The sequence below is a fragment of the Bos indicus x Bos taurus genome, chromosome 2 (assembly GCF_003369695.1).
Source record: "Bos indicus x Bos taurus breed Angus x Brahman F1 hybrid chromosome 2, Bos_hybrid_MaternalHap_v2.0, whole genome shotgun sequence".
Classification (NCBI taxonomy): domain Eukaryota; kingdom Metazoa; phylum Chordata; class Mammalia; order Artiodactyla; family Bovidae; genus Bos; species Bos indicus x Bos taurus.
In genome coordinates, this window is record NC_040077.1 from 536,580 (window position 1) to 556,582 (window position 20,003).

A 20,003-nucleotide genomic window follows, 5' to 3' on the forward strand; every position below is an offset into this window, starting at 1 on the left:
ACAGGTGAATGGATAAAGAAGCTGTGGTACATATATATAATGGATTATTACTCAGCTACAAAAAAAGAACGTATTTGAGTCAGTTTTAATGAAGGGGATGAACCTAGAGCTTATTATACAGAGAGAAGTAAGTCAGAGAAAAACAAATATTGTATATTAACACATATATATGAAATCTTTAAAGACGGTACTGATGAACCTATCTGCAGGGGAGCAATGGAGAGGCAAACATAGAGATCAGACTCGTGGGCACAGTGGGGGAAGGAGAGGGAGGGATGAACTCAAACAGTAACACTGAGGCATATACAGCACCATATGTAAAACAGATGGCCAGTGCAAATGTATGATGCAGGGAGCTCAAACCCGGTGCGCTGTGACAATCTAGAGCAGTGGGATGTGGTGGGAGGTGGGAGGGAGGTCCAAGAAGGAGGGGACATATGTATACCTATGGATGATCATGTTGATGGACAGCAGAAACTAACACAATAATATAAAGCAATTACCGTCCAATTAAAAAATTTTTTAAAAGACAGCATTATGATAGCAGACAAAAAAGTAATACATCAAATGAACTGATATGCAAATAACTATAATACACTTTTGTATGTATGCTGCATTTCAAAGTAAAAAATTCTAAAATCATAGAATACATTAAAGATTATACAGAAACACTATAGAATTTATGGCATACTGCTTTCAGTATACCATGAATACTATTAATCTTGAGATAATGTTTTAGTACACAATCCTTATACACACTATGAACTCAACTGCCCTCTAGCCACAGCTGTCTCGCAGTTTCGATGTCAGTGTGACAGAAAATACACCTTCTTACCTTCCCATCAGCTGTCACTGCAAAGAGCGTCTGCTCTCCTCCAATTAGTTGCACAGGTCTGAGGGCTGCAAGGGCTTCACATGGTGTAGGGACTTTAACTTTTGCACCTTCAATGCCCCCAAGCTGACCCCTATGATTATGACCCCATCCATAAATTGTTCCACTGCCACCAGCAGAAAGAGTCCAGTCATCTGGTCGCCTGTAACAAACATTAAAAAACAATTGACATGGGAAGAACTCCATGTTAAGCACCATCCTCCCAGAGACAATATTAATTCTTGTTTTGGCTATAGTCAACCTGTTCATCCACTGCACAAGCTGTTCATCTTGCTCTCTTCTAAAAATGCTGTGACTCTCATGGAGAACGTCCATGTTTTCGCCATCTGCCATTAGTTCACGAATTTTCTTAGCCACCTGGACAATATTATTATGAGATTATAAATCAAGCACTCATCTCTCAGGAATAAAACAAATAATACTAAGGCAAGAAGACAGGAGAGGAGGTCTTCCCAACCAAGAAAATGAGGGAACGCCAACATTGTGATTTTAGGGTTAATAATCAAAACCAAGACTATATTACATTGAAGGTATTTTAAAACGTCTAGGCAGTATCATTATATCTTTACTAAAAACAAACTTTAACTGAAATTCAGTGTTATTCATTTTCAACTATGTGCTTCTTTTTTTATGATATTCCTTGCCAAGACAGATGTTACTATCTTGTAACACTGGCATCTTTTTACACTATAAAAGAAGACACTTTGCATCCCTAAAGAGGTTCCAAAATAAGGTACAATACCTCATCGAGAAACAGACGGGGCAGCGACGTTCTCTTGTCCAGGGCCACAGCAACACGGGAGGCCATGCAGTACCTCCGGAACCAAGCCCACTTGTGTGTTTCAGCACAGCAAGGGAGCGTGTCTAATTCCAGGTCACAAGCAAGAGCTACTAGTACCTGCAGCCAGCAAAAATTAACAACACAGGGATACTCAGACACAGCGAACATTCTACTTCACCAGCACTGCATGCCAAAGACAGCCCCCATGCAGGCTCTCTGTGGGTGTTCCTTCACAATTCCTCACTCCAGATAACTGCCACATGCCCAGCAAGGGGCGTGGCATCACCAATGATGTGGATTATTCCTACCCAGTTCCTAGTGATACACCTGACAACAGGAACCCAGATCAGACCACGGCTACAATACTTGCCATCTAAGTAAAAGCATCTAAAAGCACACTGTTATTAAAGCACAAGAGCTTAGACCACACAGTCTTGAAACTGTTTCACATTCACCTTCAGTACCTATACCTGTCCTCAGGGATGCCTGATATTTGATGTACTGTACTTGACAGCTCTCTGTGGTTCTCTTACCACCTCAAAACAAGCCAAGAATTACCTTAAAGAATGGGCTGTGCAGTAGCTGCTTGCCACCTCTCACAATAGGATCTTCATATTCAAACTGCCTTTGCAAAGCTTCTGGAAGGCCTTTCACCAAAGCAGCAAGAGCACTGCCTGAAAAACTCTTTTAAGAAAACAACAAAATTATAGCCCATACTAGGAAACCAATTTCAGGAGAGTTGAGTTGAGTGTTTTGTTTCTATGAGTCAAATGTTTAATTATACTGATACTATTCTCCCCTAAAACAAGTGATTGATATTTATAAATGGGGGAAAAAATCTAAAAAGACACAATGAATACTGAAATTAAAAAGAAGAGCATGAAAATTCACTTCAGAATATTTGGTCTTAATTTCAGTATAACAAAAACAGTTCTCCCAGGGAACCAGAAAGGAATTTCTGCTTCAGAAACCTCCATCTCCAACATGGTTAAGATAAGCATTCTTTTAACAATAACTACTTCATCCAGCAAAACAAAGGGGATGTGGTGAGTTAGACTCATAAAGCTATTCTCATAGCCATCTACATGGGGCTGTTTCTATAATCAAAGTCCAGCCTGCACTCAGTATAATAGCAACATAAAGGGAGTCTGAATGCAAGAAAGGCTGTCTTAGTCCTATGTGAAATTTCCCAACTCTTCTGTGATTAGGAAGTTAAAATAATTAAAGCAACATTTTAGTCCCAAAGGGTCACACAACTAGAAACTATAATGTAATGTTTCATACCAGAGCTCTTGTTTCCCCATCATTATCTCCAAGTAGCCTGTTTATGTTAATTGATTGTCCAAATTCAGTTGTAAGAAGCTTCCTCAGTCTTTGAAGGGCCCACATTCTGTGACTGGCAGCTGAAACGAGAAGACAGAAAAGTCAGAGGATGACCATTCTTCTCAAGAAGTAAGACAGGCCTGACAACAGAGGTGCCACTTACCCAAGGCACTCAGCTGTGCACAAGCTGCCAGGGACGCTGCAAGGCGGGGGATGATGCTTCTGTTTGAGGCAAGGTTGAGCCGGAAGTCCAACAAACAAGTTACCAAGTCCATGGACGGGCACGAGAGGACACAGCGATCAGAAAGTAGGTCTTTAGGGCCTGAAGAAAGGTAATTATAAATGTCCCCTTGTTGGGCAGGGCAACAGCTACCCCACAAGGAGATTCACCCAAAGTTGAGTGCGTCATCCACATGGATGCCACGGCTAGAGGGCTGCACCACTGTCGTGTCACGTGACTACGCTCCGCACACTGACATTTCACCTGAGATCTCACACGGCTGAAGAACCGCAACCAGCAACAGCTGGAAGACTTTGGGTGAAAACAGAGAGCCACATCCCAACAGCCAGAAAGTGAAGCAGCTCATGCAGTTCTGAGCCTTGATGTGGTGGGGCCTTGGGCAGTGCTGGGTCCCAACACAACAGAAGGTAGACTACAAGCACCAAGTGAAAATTCGTGTGTATTTCCCTTGCTTGGATCACCAACCCCCCTCCTCACCTGCAGCTGGCATGATGGGGTAGACTGTGAAGCGCCAGCCCCACCCATTCACAGACCCATCACTGATGAACTTCCACTTCAACTCATCCCCCGGGATGCGCAGTTCGCTGGACCAGTCAGACCACTCCCGGCCTGGGGGACAAAAGCACACTGGTGGTGGGTTTACCCCTCATCAGATCAACATCAACTTCCTTAGATACAAAGTCACTCACATCCTGTCTGAATGACAGCTGGCTCCTCCAGCCCACTGCCCAGGTGCGTCCACACCAAGGCCTTCAGCTCACACTGCAGCAAGCAACTGGGAAGCAGAGGACAGGTAGGCAGTGCCCCAACAGAAGACACTCAAACACGACCACAATGCTATGTGAGAGGCCCACAGAGCCAGTTCGTGCTCACACCAGGGTCAGGGCCTACAGAAGTTTCTTTGAGAGGGTCTGATGCAATGGTTAGTACCCAGGCAGCCAAAGAGAAAGCCTCCATCTTCCTCAAAGGGGAAGCAAGTGTTCAGAGACACAGGGCCCCCACTGAAGCACAGGGGCGGTTCAGCACACATGAGCCACTCTCCAGAAAGAGGAGAGTAGCCTGCCAGAGCTTGGGGTGCCCTGGAGAGGAGCTGGGGAGACAAGCTTACAGTGTGCCACCCCAAATGAGCTTCCACTTAGAGGAGCCATCAGGCAGCAGTGTGGGAGTAGCCTGGAAGGGATCCTGTTGGAAGCAGAGAAACTGGAAACATGTCAGAACACTACTGCATACTACAGTGACATCTGTCAAACTGTCAGAAAAAAAAAAATCCATGCTCATCTGTGATACCACTTCATCCAAAGTAACCTCTTGTGAGTAAAATTCTACTGGCACACAGCCAGGCCCATCATTTATATTTGGTCTGTGACTGCCTTTGCTACAAAGGCAGAGGGGAGTAGTTATGTTAGGAAACATTTGTTGACCCTGGCTCCAGACGAAGAATAAAGATACCTTAAGAGATCTGCACACACAGACACACATACACCTGCACTGATGATTCTAAAAAACACAGTGAAGGGCATTTATCAAGCCCCCAGACAGAGTGATTCACTCTTGCTCAATCTCACGGAGCACATCAGAGCAGGGAGAGGCCCAAAGGAGACCCCTCCCATCTACTCCAGTACTGTCCACCACGCGCACACAACACTTACTCAGAGGGGAGCCTAACTCCTCACAGCAATCAATTAAAAAATAAAACCTTTAAGAAGCCTTGTAGTATGTCAACCTTTACCGTGCATGAGTCTGACAATCCCAAACATCTTACAGCACCATCTCCACTGTCTAGGTGAGACTGGACCCTCCCGACAACCAGTGCCCCCAAGAAGGACCAGCAGTCATACTGGACACCAGTAGTCCCACCCATTGGTGGGGAGGTACATGCATCACTTAATAAATCATCTTACTGAAAGCACAGGGGAAAACAGATAAAACCTACTGTATTTTGCAGTTAGGTCACTTATTGTTCTCTCGTGAAGTCGCACGTGAGAATGAAGCAGTAATGTGCTAATGGTTTCTACAAAAGCAAGCTCAACTCCTCTTCCTACCTGACCGCACGGAGACAATCCTGTTGACACCATCCATAACTGTGAGAGGGTCATGGCGCCTTTCGGTGGAGCACTGCCGGTCAAACTCCACCCTGAGTCCCTCTGCACCTGGAGGACAAGTAGGTACAAAAACAAGGTAACGCTCCCAGTCAACATACCACAGACAGGGCCAAAACCATACCACACAGAAGCAGTGAGTCTAAAATGATGTGCAACAGCCAACGAAAAGCAGAAAGGAAGAACTAACCTCAAAAAAGAAGGATTCCTCTCACTCCAACTCTGCCTCCCACAAAATATTTCACCCATGATGAAACAATTGAAGACACTCTCACTTGGCCAACTAGTTTTGTGGTCTCACTTCTGGAAAGATTTTCATGCTATAGCCCTAACCAGACGACCAAGCTTTATTATCCTGCTCCCCCACATTTTAAAAGCCATATAAAATCATGTCCACCAAGAATTTAGCATTAGATCTAGAGTCTTCTCTGGGACAAATTAGCTTAGAAAAGAATCAGTGAAGGCTATGACCTGGGTTACGGTGGAGGGAAAAGGTTGGCAAAACAACTATAAAATCACTCAAAATAGTAAGAAACAATGATTCCAGGGCTCTTCAAATCAATTCAAGGCAAACAACAAGCCGAGAAGAGTTCATTCACGGAAAAACTGCCCAACTCAGGTAGGGACAGTGAGAGCCTATGTGTTCTCGCCTAGGATTGCCCTGTGCGGCTGCAGCTCAGCTTTACCAGGATGGGACTCTGTCTCCAGTGACATGCTAACTGGTGCAAAGCAGGTGCAGTGCCTGGGCAGAGATCCTAAAAGTCAGAGAGTGGGGAGGGTAACTGAGGACATACAGAAAAGCTTGCGTCTTTGCTGGCTTAAGAATCTGGTGTGGCTGGGCGGGTGCCAGACATGAGAACTAGCCAGAAATCTAACAAGAAGATTCTGGAAGTCAGAGAACAGAGAAGGGCTCAATGAGGACGTCATGGAGGCCTGGGTGACTTGAGGCACATATCCTCAAGAAAACGGAGAGTTGGGTGTGCATGTGCATGTGTGTGTGCATGTGTGCATGCACTTGCGCGCACGCACACACACACACAGGAAAACTGCCAAAACACTGACTTCCATGCCCTCCCTTGCTTCCACCCACAGAGATCCATCCACAGATGGGGAAATGAGCAGGCTAAATCAAGCAGATGGAACAAACCCTAAAAGTCAGGCTAGAGAACAAAAATCAGAATTATAAAGTAAGCTAGGATATCAGTGAATATGTGACGCAGGGAAGAGATTTTAGAGAGTAATTCCAGGCATCTTACAAAATAAATACACAAAACCACCATAGAAACCCAGCAACAATTACAAGTCTTTTTTAAAAACTCAGAAACCAAGTGTCACAACAGAATCTAAAATGTCTAAGTTTTCAACAAAATATAATGAGATATGCAAAAACACTGAAAAATGTGAGCCATACGCGGGAAGAAAATCAGACAACAGAAACTGACCCTAATGGGCCAGATGCTGAACCGAGTAGGCAATGACTTCAAAACTATAATAAATATGTTCAAAGAATTCACAAAAACAGTGAAAACATGATAACAAAGGAAAATATGATAACAATGACTCTGGGTCCTTAGACCTTTTTGTATAGTTCTGTGTATTCTTGTTGTCTCCTGTTAGCCTCTTCTGCTTCTTTTAGGTCTGAACAAAGCCCCAAAACACACGACAAAAAAACAAATATAAATTAAAAAAGTAAGCAAATCCACGATTACAACTGGGGATTTCAAAATTTAGCCTTCAACAACTGACAGGACAGATAGAGAGAAAAATCTGTAAAGATACAGAAGATTTCAACAAGACTACCTACCATCTTGAACTCTTATATACCTCTTTATCTGGCTGTTCATCTGTATTCTTTCTCATGTCCTTTATAATAAACTCCATGGAGTGGCAAAGAGTCGGACATGACTGAGCGACTGAACTGAACTGAACTTACAATAAACTAATAAACATAAGTAAATGCTTCTGTGAGTTCTGTGAGGTGCTATAGCAAATCAATTGAACTTCACTTCTGACTGGCATTTGAAGTGGGTGCCATCTTGGTGGGACTTAAGCCATTAACCTAGTGTCAGGACTGAGTTAAACTGCAGGACACCAGCTGATTTTGCACAGCTGCATGATGTGTGGAAACCCTCACATGTCTAATGTCAGAAGTAGAGTGCTATAGCAGTGAGAATAGAGGAGATACAAATGAGGGAGTTTTCATTTTTACTTTTGCTATATTTTATACAGAAAACATATTCTGTAAATATGTTTTCATGTTTATGGAAGAAGAATACCTACCCTACAAAAACTCTTTCAGAGAGTAGAGAAGGGAACATGCTGCAATTCAATCTGTAAAGCCAGTATTACTCTAATATCAAAATGAGATCAAGATATTACAAGAAAGGAAAGCTACATAAATAAATTTTAGTTTTTAATAAAAAAATAAAAAGAAAGGAAAGCCACAAACTGACACTATTCATGAAAATAGGTCAAAAAATCCTTAACAAAATATTAGCAAGCCAAATCCAGCAACATATACTATAGATTATACATTGTGGGCAATTATGATTTGTCTAGAAATGCAATACAAGTTTAATATCCAGAAACTGATTCATATAACATGCCATACTAATAAAGGATTAATATAGAAAACAGTATGTCAATACACAGAAAAATCATTTGACAAAATCCAACACGCTCTCATGATAAAATTTCCCCCACAAACTAGGAAGAGAAAGTTTCCTCAACTTGATAAAGGCATGTATGAAAAACCTATTGTTAACATACCTAATGCTAAGAGAATGATATGTATTCACTCTACTGGAACAAGGTAAGGATTTCCACTCTCATCCCTTGTATATAACATTAACTCCAGCTAGTCCCTATTCTAGCATAAGACAGAAACAGGTGATGTCTGTTAAATGTCACAAAGTATAACTGATTTGAAGAAGGACATCTACGAAACAAAATTTGGAAAAGGCTGTTCTAGTGTAGCAAGGAAAGGATTCCCTCCACAAGGGAGATATGATCAGAAACCCGTAACTAACTGCCTACGAGAATAGTACTTCAGGCAGATGGCAAGTACAAAGTGAGACAAATGGCCTATTCCTGGAACATATTTAAGGGCCACCATAAAAGATGATGTGGAGGGCCCAGGAGAGACAGGTGAAGAGGAAGGGAATGCTGTTGGAGAGGCAAACAAGGTTCATGGGAAGTTGCACAGGCCATCATCAAGGATCTGAGTCTTATTTTAAGGTTACAGGAGTGCACTGGCAGATTTTAAGCAGAGCACCAGTATATTCTGACTCACTTTAAAAGAATCTCTCTCTCTGATTGTCATGTAAGGAGCTGATTCTGGGAGACACAGAAGGTGAGAAGTAGAAGCAGAACATTTATATTATACTAGTATATGAGTTAGTATAATAAACAAGGTGAAACTAGATGATTAGGCCCAGAATGATTCAGAATGGTGATAAATGGCTGAATCTGAAATACACTTTTAGAGTAGAAATGTTAGGACTTGCAGGCAGACTGGATATCAAGTAAGAGAAACAGAAACAGGAAGAGGTACACTAGACTTTGTCTTAGGTAACTGCTGAGTGGAATTACCTTTTGTTTAATTTCTACTATGAGAGAGTAAGAGTTCAAAGTTAAAGAAGCTTTTATAAATCCCATCTCATTCTAAAAGTTTAAGAAAATTAATTTCACATAAAAATAATCAGGATAAAATTATCAAGGTCAAATACAATATAAAGTTATTATTACAAAAGAGAGAAAAAGAGTAGAATAACATTCTCCTATAGACAATGAAGGCAAGCCAGAAAGATGTGCCCACAAAACACTTGAAAAATGTAATCTATTATTTCAAACCAAGCTAAAAGAAATTAGGAAAATGATACATGATATGAAAGAAAAATATAAATAGGAATTAGAAGAAAACACTAAATGATAAAGTTTAGTAAACAATTTTTTAAATTTCAGAAATGAAAATTAAATTACAAAGAACATAGGGGCAAATAAACACAACAGATATGCTTTGAGACAAACAGGAGGAAAGGAAGTAGCCAATATTGACTCTAAAGGCATCCAACACAAGATAACAATCACATATCCATGAAAAAGAAAATTGAAACAAGGTTGCAAACAAATACCACAAACTGTAATGCAAAAAAAACTGTCCTGAAAGACAAGACTCAAAACTATTCAACATTTTAAAGGGGCACAAACCCTTATCTGAGAATGTCACTTATAACACTTTCAACAACAAACTTTTACAGGAGGAAAATATGCTATTCAATAAAACTAACTTTCAAATGTGGGCAACCAACTTTTAGAACAAGCTGACTCATGTCAGGACTGTCATCCTCTGAGCCTTGCTGAGGAATTGACAAGAGAGTGAGCTTCAGACAATCATAGTAAGAAAGGAGACAACTAGAACTAAATGAAGATTAACAGGAAGAAAGCAGACTATGCAATAGCTGTTATGCTCTGGGATTTATAGTATCACCAAGCTAATCAAATTTCAACAATGAAGAGAGCAAGAAACCAAGACAAAGTTTTGTTAACTATTTTCAGTAACCATATACATATCTGGTAGTGTCAGACTAGTACCCTGAGTCTTTTGTGCCTGTGATGTGGGATAAAGCAAGTACATAATTATAAGATATTCTAATTCTATCATTCCTCTGTCTTAGAACCAGGATTTGGGGGGAGAAAAGAAACAAAGACGGAACAGAAGAGGTTAAGTATAAATAGAAACGTGTAGTTCTGAATTTGGATCTATCATACCATTATGAACTCAAAAGAAAGTCGGTCAGTCAGTCAGTGAGACTGTCCACTCATTTACCCTATCTCTATTCGCTGAAAAAGTCTAGAAACAACAACAGCCCAGTGATCTAAAATGCCATCTCCACTAAAAGACACCAGGGTAGACTCCAGGTGGAGAGGAGAAACTACATGACAAGCCTGAAGCATCTTGTCTTATCAGACTACAAGGAAGTTACCACTGGACCATAAGAAGCACTGCCAAGAGCCAAATACAACAGGGAGCTCAACGTCTGGAGACGCGATAATCTGAGCTTCAACAGGACAATAGTCACAATGGATTAAAGCCCATCACACATGTGCAAATCCATGGGTTCATGATATAAAAGAAAAAACAGGTAATTTTCTGACTATCTAGTGTTAAGGACTTGGTGCTTTCCCCATCTGTCAGTCTGGGTTCAGTCTCTGGTCAGGAAACTAAGATCCCACAAGCTATGAGGCACAGCCAAAAAAAAAACCCCAAAATAACTGGTCACCTTCAAAGAATGATGTGTTCATTCTCATGAAAATGTGAAAAGAAGAGAAGAATCAAGCTTTTATCCTGCCTTTCTTATACAAACAGTACTCCTGGGTAACCAACCAAAGGATCAGGGAAAATGTCCCTATATAATGTAATCTAAATAATAAATAAGAAATGAAATAATTAGAATAGCACCATTTTGCAACCACCAATGGACTTAATGGCCTCAGGTAATGAGCATCAGTAGCCGCTACCATCACAAAAGTAAAGACAAGCAGATACTAGATGCTTCCAGATGCTGGATCGCAAACACTAATGGTCCAGCCAGAGGGCCTGGCTGAACTAATCAGGCCGATGAATCAGGGGTAATCTGTAGAAAGACGGGACGGAGGAACAGGTGAAAGTGCAGAAGGGATGAATTATTGAAAAAAAAGGAAGAAACTACTGGTTAAAAGATACTTAAAAGATGGAAACTGTTTAATTAAGAGAGTTAAGATGAGAATGCACACTTGGGTAATAGAAACTGTCCAGAAATACAAGCCAGGACAGTGTCACATTAGAGGGGGCGACACATGGAGGGCTTCTGGGCACAGGCACAAGACTGCTTCTAGATCTGAGTTTCAGCAACTAAGGTATCCACCTAATAAGCATTAAGCTAAACATCTACTCTGCATAGTTTCCTGTATCATGTTTTGGGTAAGTGAGGTTTCTAGAAAAGGTGGGGAAAGTGACTCTAAAGCAATTTTGTCCCTTTTTTTTTTTTAGGTAAAACAAGGATGGCTACTTCGACTGATGCAATGGCAGAAATGGAGCTGTTCTACAGGCAGCTTTTATATGACCCCTGTGTCCTCCCTGGGGCCAGCCCTCAGTACCTGGTATCTTCACTGTGCCGCTGGACGAAGTGTCATCAGTGTAGGGATGGCTACTCTCCACCACCACAGGCTGAGAGGACAGGCGGCCACTCTGTGAGTCTGTAGCCACATCCTCCAACTCGGTGACACAGAGCTCCAACAACATATCTGCCACCTGTGGGGGGAAGCAGGGGACAAAGCAGGAAGACATCAGGATGCCTGCCCGGTTCAGTTCTTTCCACAGGGACGGGGGCACGGAGAGCTTGGGAGTTTGAGAAATCTAGTGTAAATCAGGGCTCGGTTTCCTCACCAATAAAATCATGATAGCAGAGCTCACAGGGGTGCTGTGAAGCTTGGAGAGATCTATGTACAAGTAATAAGGAAGCACCTACACACAAAACACCCAATACACGCCAAGTGATGAAATGCCCGTGATCTCAGCACTTTCTCTTCACGTCAAGGCAAGGGTACGTCCTAGTGAGGAAAATCTGCCCAGGAACAAAACTTTCAAGCAAGCAGCAGAAGGTGTAAAAATGACCAAAATCCTAGAAGGCATGGGGGTCAAGCAAGAGGGACAGGAATGGAGAGGAACGACCCAGCTGTCCAGGCTGAACGGTGGTAGACAGCACCGGACATGAGACAACCGGGGGTGTCTCCTGACCCAAGACATTTAGGCTCAGCCCCCATACCATACAGCCCAACAATCCATAATGTTCGGATTTCATTTCAAAATTTTAGTGACTCACACCATTTAAATGGTCAATACTAGTGATTATATTTTGATTACTATTTTAAAAACAAACAATACACTGTTACAGTGATTAACTTCCAAAGTTTTTAAACTTAGAAAAACTTAATGAGACCATTCTCTATTCTTTCAGAAATGATTATTTTAATCTATTTTTCCTTGTATTTAGATAATAAAGGTTATCTTAGTAAGAAGTTTCATTAATGACAAACTATAATCATTGCCATAATTTAGGTTTTATAATTATGAAAACAAAAGTTTCTCTTGTTTAAAAAGTCTCAAATACTAGATCAGGATGGGGCATAAGAGTAGCATCCTGCCACTGGCCAGGGAAGTTGGAAGAAAATCCCCATCTCTGTTTCTGTCTCCCCTTGAATTTGAGATGTTGATGTCATCTAACTCCTAATGCACAGCCTAGCAGGGGTTTTCTGGGCTTTAACACCTTCTTCTGCAAAGACAGCCAATACCCCAGGAGAGCCAAATAAACTCTGAGAAGAGGGTGACAGAGGGGTCATAGATGTGGTTCTGTCCTCAAGAGTTTACAATCATCTCTCCCATCCACCAGACACCTGAGTGTCTTTGAGGGAGTAACGACCACTGAGAGCTTCAGTTTTCTTATCTGTAAACAAAGGGAAAGCCTGTGCTCTGTACTAAGAGAATGCACCAAGAACAGGGCCTGGAAGATATGTTTACAACAAATTCTACGTATTATTACTTTAAATCCACATTCTCATTCCATCCTTTCCTCTCACAAATGCAATACACTTGTAAAAACATTAATATTTTCCTTATGGAAATTCACCTTGATTTAATCTCTCAGAATTATGCCAAGTAACTTGCCTCAAAAAACTACGAAGCAGGAAACCTATAACCTTTCAGTTCTTCCTGAATATGATTAAGAAACAACAAGCCCCTAAAGTATCTACCAAATCATTTACTAGGATTTCAAGAACGCTCACCCATTCCTAAGCACACTATGGTTTTGGTGGTGGTATGGAAATCAAACCCAGGCGACACAACTGCACAGGGCATATGGCGTCACTCCTGACACAGCCCGCTCTGAAGAGGCGGAGGGGGGCTGCTGGTAAGCAACAGGTGTCCCCAAGGATGCCCAAGGGCTTCAGAACTGATGAGTTCTACTTCTAAGGTACACTGATATGATATTGACTTGATACCATACATTAGCCACATGCAGTTGTTCGAACTTACAGTGAAATACAATGAAAACATCAGTGCCTCAGGTGCACTAGCTACACTTCAAGAGCTCAAGAGCCATACGTGGCTAGGAGTCACCACACTGGATGGCTCAGGTACAGATCATCATCATGGCAGAAAATACTGCAGAACCCATGCTACCAAACAGTAAAACCTACTTTAAATAGTTAATAGTTAAAATACTCTGATATTAAAGCATAAAAACTAGCATAATGGAACCAAAAAAAGTCTATAAAGGACCCAAATAAGTACAGTTTACACTACAATAAGAGTGGTCTTCAAGTCACTGGGAAGAAGATGGATTTAGTCAATAAACTGTGTTGTTGCAACATGTTTGCCGTCTAGGAAAAAGTAAAGCTGAATCCCTACTTTATCCCCTATATCAAGATAAATTTCAGATGGTTCAAAAAGGTAAATATAATAACAAATGAAGCTCAGCTTGGTGCTCTGTGGTGACCTAGAGAGGTGGGATGAGGTGGTGGGAGGGAAGCTCAAGAGGGAGAGGACATATATATAAATATATATCCCTGATTCATGATGTTTGTGTAACAAAAATACAACATTGTAAAGCAATTATATTCCAATAAAAAAATAACGAAAACAAAAATGATTAAAAGAAACCTGAGAGGATTTCTTAAACAATGTCATGCTCGTACCGTATTTACAGCATAATACAAAATCCAGAAGCCATAAATGAGAAAATTTGGCAGATCTGACTTTGCAAAAACTAGAAATTTCTAAATTCTAAAATATTAAAACAATGTTATAAGGCAAACTGAGGAGCAACTCAGCACAGATGGCAGAGAAGGGACTCATTTTCACCAGAATTCCTTGCAGCACAAGACGGCTGCAGCGCCTCCAGCCCACGCCCCTGCAGCTCAGCCCACGCCCCTGCAGCTCACCTGTGGGTAGGCGGTGCCCATGCCGGACAGCACCGCTGAAAGCACGTCCCGGCCCTTGTCCCCCGCCCGGCCACACACAGACAGCTTGAGCAGGTCCACCAAGACACGCGTGTCGTCCACAACCAACAAACTAGTGAATTCATCCAAGGACTGAAGTTCTGGGCCTGACACTTTATTCTGGCTTTCAACATCCTAAAAAAGTTCAACAATTAAAATGAGGAATCATATATTAAGAGACAAACAGTCAAGAACTCAAAGGATACATGATTACTAATGACGAATAAGGAACCTTCTAAGCTATTTACAACCATGAAATACTAGAATAAGAAATAAGAAGCCCCTAAATCTACACCACCTTGTACTATGCTTTCAAAATCAATCAACTATTTTACAAATTACCAACAGTAGCTGTCAAAAGGAATGCCTAAACTATAAAGAAACGACAATATATACTGTGACCAACTTCATATCTGAGGTCGTGTTTCAAGGGGAGACTTCAAATGAAATCTCACCATGTAAAATCTACCAACACAGGGTATGTTTCGGAGTCTTCTATCAACTGCATCTGTACACTATACTTTTACATCTTTTGCCTAGATCCTCTTCATAATTCTTTCTCAGAATATTACGTAACAGACTTTTTGACATATAAACATTGCTCATAATCTCTTGTTCCTTAGGTACTGTTAAGAAGAAAATAAACAGTCTTCTCAGTACTCCCCTTTTACTTCTCATTCACAGAATGTCAGTTAAAACAAACCACACCTGTGATTATTTACCTCTTTCCACATCAGCAGAAAAAGGAATTGCTTGTTTGCCTGTGACAGCATCACTGACCCGTCACAATCCCACGTCATGAGGGTTTCCTGCCCAGGACAATCACCCCACAACCTGCTGCCACCACAGAGGAGCCTCTTGAAGGCTGGCAGTGGGGTCTGGCTTACATAAAGTAACAGAGAGATCCAACAGCTGCTAAGCTTAGAGGGAGTGGGTATCAGAGACCCGAGCCCTTTCTGTTTCTTAGGCAGAGGCCAGCTCTCCAGGGAAAGAACAAGATGCCACAAGTGTCTCTTCTCTTCTCTCTTGCTTTCTGGATCTCAGCGAAATCACTGTCAGTGGTTTTCAGAAACAGAAATAAGCCAGGGAAAGCACAAGCCCCACTTAGGAATCTTTAGGGGAATGTGATCCGAACAATTGTTTGGGAATTGTGCAGATTCCATCAATGCTCAAGTTGGCCCTGGAAACCATAGCTCTGAGGCAGGAGCATGGTTTCTCCCTTAAAAGAAACAGACCTTACTCCCACCTTCAAGTGAAGACACAGGGAATCAGCAAGTGAAGTGCATCAGAAACGAAGACACTCCAGAATCTCATTCACTGAAGGCCAGCAAAAACATTCAGTAGAATATATTAATCATATATAACATCTTTGGTCTTATTTGAAACAATACCAAACATTTTTTTGGTGGGGTTGTTTAAAAAAAAAAATAGAGAACAAATCCAAAGGAACTGCTGAAAATATAATCACTAGTACTAGCTACATAACCTTGCTGTTGTTTAGTCACTAGGTCATGTCTGACTCTTTTGTGACCCCATGGACTGTATAGCCTGACAGGCTCCTCTGTCCATGGGATTTCCCAGGCAAGAATAGTGGAGTGGGTTGCCATGTAGTCTTTCAGGGAATCTTCCCAACCCAGGGATCAAATCCTCATCTCTTGTGTCTTCTGCATTAGCAGGCGGATTCCGTGCCCAAAACTAACATGAAAATTACTTTCCTGTTATTAATGACTCAAACAAAATTGAAATGATAGTAATTTCAGGCTATAATCTGTATAATGCCTATGCCTCATAAATAAATTTGTAAGAAAGAAATTATATCATCTTTCTTCTACCTAAAAGAAAAAATTTTGAATAATTCAGATTAATTTCTGCATTAAAACCTCACCTTAGGAGATTGCCAAATATCACAAGTTGAGTCCAGACATCTAATTTACAAATATCAACTTTCTTATTACTACAGGTTATGAATATTTTCCATAGCATTTATTTTTGACACTAGTGACAGCATAATAAATCAAGAGTTCCAAATGTAATTGAAAATATATGCTTGGAATATGCTGGAGACCATGTGAGCAGGATGAGATGGCCTGGGATAAGGAGCACCTGAGTAGGCTTGGGAGGTCGTCCACAATGGGAGGGTTAGGCAGGGGAGGCCGCAATGTGACACAGCCAAGCCAAGTGGAAAGTGTTCCTGCTTTGGGCCAGCTGGCATTGGGGACAGGAGTGGGTCAAGCAGGATGAAAGGTCATCCCTGCACAGGCAGACTGGTTTTGAGTGCCAGAAGCTATGCAGGGGAAGGAGGATATCCATATGCGTGAGGAGAGACAGCCAAATGAGAAGGCAGCTAACTGAGGGGAAGTTATTAAACTGTCAATAGCAGGAGCCAGATTCCTCACTGAGAGAAGAGCATGATCAATACAGAAAAGGAAGGAACTAGAATGAACCCTGTGCAGTTATTAGTACTGACTGTCCTGCTGTGAATCAGTGGTTTTCAATATATGTAGGTATATACCAAAGTAAATATTAAATGCGTAACTTATTGAAAGCATATACACACACGTATTTTCTAGCTCTGCCCAGTAAGAAAGGAGATGAACTGCACTTCCCGCCATAAAAAACCAAAGATATTTCAGATCTTGGCTTTGAAATACCATTCTCCAAGAAAAAGAACCATGATTTTTTGGAGAAATAGGATTTCTGTGGTGCAGCACAAAACATCTTGATGAACCTAGAATTCTGTGTTGTGCAGGAAACAACAAAATAAAAGAATAATGAGAGTATGTTCAAAGAGAGAAAATTGTACCAAATATTTAAAGAATTGACACCAATCTTTCACAAACTCTCCCAACAAACAGAAGAGGAACACTGCCTAACTCATCTAGGAGGCCAGTATTATGCTTTAATGCAAATCAGGAGAAGATATAGGTGCAAAAGTCCTTCACAAAATAGCAAAGCAATCCAACAGGCAAGTTAGGCCCTGGAATACAAAAAAGGGTAACAGAGTTTTGCCAAGAGAATGTACTGGTCATTGCAAATACCCTCTTCCAACAACACCAGAGCTGACTCTACACATGGACATCACCCAGATAATCAATACCAAAATCAGACGGACATCACCATTTGGCTACATTCCTTGCAGCCAAAGACAGAAAAGCGCTCTACAGTCAGCAAAAACAAGATGGGGAGCTGACTGTGGCTCAGATCATGAACTCCTTATTGCAAAATTCAGACTTAAACTGAAGAAAGTAGAAAAAACCACTAGATCATTCAGATAAGATCTAAATCAAATCCCTTATGATTAAACAGTGGAAGTGACAAATAGATTCAAGGGATTAGATCTGACAGACGGACTGCCTGAACTATGGAAGGAGGTTTGTAACACTGTACAGGAAGCCATGATCAAAACCATCCCCAAGAAAAAGAAATGTAAAAAGGCAAAACAGTGTCTGAGGAAGCTTTACAAATAGCTGATAAAAGAAGAGAAATGAAAGGCAAAGGAGGAAAAAATATATATATATACCCATCTGAATGCAGAGTTCCAAAGAATAGCAAAGAGAGATAAGAAAGCCTTCCTCAGTGATCAATGCAAAGAAATGGAAGAAAACAATAGAATGGGGGAATGACTAGAGATCTCTTGAAGAAAATCAGAGATACCAAGGGAACATTTCAGGCAAAGATGGGCTCAATAAAGAAAAATAACACTATGGATCTAACAGAAGCAGAAGCTATTAAGATGAGGTGGCAAGAATACACAGAAGAACTATACAAAAAGATCTTAATGACCCAAATAACCATGATGGTGTGATCACTGACCTAGAGCCAGACATCTTTGAGTGAGAACCCAAGTGGACCTTAGGAAGCATCATTATGAACAAAGCTAGTGGAGGTGATGGACTTCCAGTTGAGCTAGTTAAAATCCTAAAAGATGATGCTGTTAAAGTGCCGCACTCAGTATGCCAACAAATTTGGAAAACTCAGCAGTGGCCAAGACTAGAAAAAGGTCAGTTTTCAGTTTTCATGCCAATCCCAAAGAAAGGCAATGCCAAATAATGTTCAAACTACTGCACAACTGCACTCATCTCACATGCTAGCAAAGTAATACACAATATTCTCTAAGCTAGGCTTCAACAGTACATGAACTGAGAACTTCAAGATGTACAGGCTGGATTTAGAAAAGGCAGAGGAAGCAGGGATCAAATTGCCACATCTGCTAGATCTTAGAATTGAAGAAAATCATCTACTTCTGCTTCACTGACTATGCTAAAACCTTTGATGTGTGGATCACAAGAAACTGGAAAATTCTTAAGGAGATGGGAATACCAGACCACCTCACCTGCCTCCTGAGAAATCTGTATGCAGGTCATGAAGCAACAGTTAGAACTGGACATGGAACAACGGACTGGTTCCAAATTGGGAAGGGAGTATGTCAAGGCTGTATATTGTCACCCTGCTTATTTAACTTAAATGCAGAGTACATGATGCAAAATGTTGGACTGGATGAAGCACAAGCTGGAATCAAGATTGCCGGAAGAAATATCAAAAACCTCAGATATGCAGATGACACCATCTTTATGGCAGAAAGCAAAGAAGAACTAAGAGCCTCTTGATGAAAGTGAAAGAGAAGAGTGAAAAGGCTGACTTAAAATTCAACATTCAAAAAATGAAGATCATGGCATCGGTCCCATCACTTCATGGCAAATAGATGGGAAACAATGGAAACTGTGAGAGACTATTTTTGGGGGCCCTGTATCACCGCAGATAGTGACTGCAATCATGAAATTAAAAAACGCTTGCTCCTTGGAAAAAAGTCATGACCAACCTAGATAGCATATTAAAAAACAGAGACATTACTTTGCCAACAAAGGTCCACCTAGTCAAAGCTATGGTTTTTCCAGTAGTCATGTATAGATGTGAGAGTTGACCATAAAGAAAGCTGAGCACCGAAGAATTGATGCTTTTGAACTGTGGTGTTGGAGAAGACTCTCTGCGAGTCCTTTGGACTGCAAAGAGATTCAATCCTAAAAGAAACCAGTCCTGAATATTCACTGGAAGGACTGATAGTGAAGCTGAAGCTCCAATACTCTGACCACCTGATGTGAAGAACTGACTCACTGGAAAAGATCCTGATGGTGGAAAGACTGAAGGCAGGAGAAGGAGACGACAGAGGATAAGATAGTTGGATGGTATCACCACTCAATGGACATGAGTTTGAGCAAGCTCCAGGTATTGGTGATGGCCAGGGAAGCCTGGAGTCATGCAGTTCATGGGGTTGCAAAGAGTCAGACAGGCCTGAGCGACTGAGCTAAACTGACTGTGCTATAAAGTAAAGTGCTCAAAGAAATATGGGGGCACATCAGAAAGACAAACCAGATGGAAAGGCCTACCAAAGGCCAAGTCTGGGACAATTTGGGTGTCAAATGATGATAGTAATATAAGTCATTATTTGAGTAAAATAGAATTCCATGAATATATACCCACAGAAAGATGAGATGAAGAGGGAAAGTTCTTCCCTACTGAAGAGTAGCAACAATGGTATTCCAAAAGGAATGATGAAATCTGAAAAATCACCATTTGACAATTATCACAGTAGTAATGGACCCAGATGGAATTATCAAGAGATACTAAAAA

The 20,003-nt window shown here is 41.2% G+C and overlaps 1 protein-coding gene across 5 annotated transcripts in view; it reads right to left on the reverse strand.

Moving 5' to 3' along the window:
• HERC2 (HECT and RLD domain containing E3 ubiquitin protein ligase 2) overlaps positions 1-20,003 on the reverse strand; it is a 235,078-nt gene that overhangs the window by 39,125 nt on the left and 175,950 nt on the right. For all 5 annotated transcript variants that reach the window (XM_027554355.1, XM_027554358.1, XM_027554357.1 and 2 more), the window contains 10 exons: positions 14,319-14,510; positions 11,475-11,628; positions 5,280-5,387; positions 3,715-3,846; positions 3,160-3,318; positions 2,958-3,076; positions 2,232-2,357; positions 1,635-1,790; positions 1,134-1,249; positions 836-1,034 (listed from right to left, as the gene is read on the reverse strand). In XM_027554355.1, the coding sequence (XP_027410156.1) occupies positions 836-1,034; positions 1,134-1,249; positions 1,635-1,790; positions 2,232-2,357; positions 2,958-3,076; positions 3,160-3,318; positions 3,715-3,846; positions 5,280-5,387; positions 11,475-11,628; positions 14,319-14,510 (1,461 nt within the window). The remainder of the gene's footprint in view (positions 1-835; positions 1,035-1,133; positions 1,250-1,634; positions 1,791-2,231; positions 2,358-2,957; positions 3,077-3,159; positions 3,319-3,714; positions 3,847-5,279; positions 5,388-11,474; positions 11,629-14,318; positions 14,511-20,003) is intronic.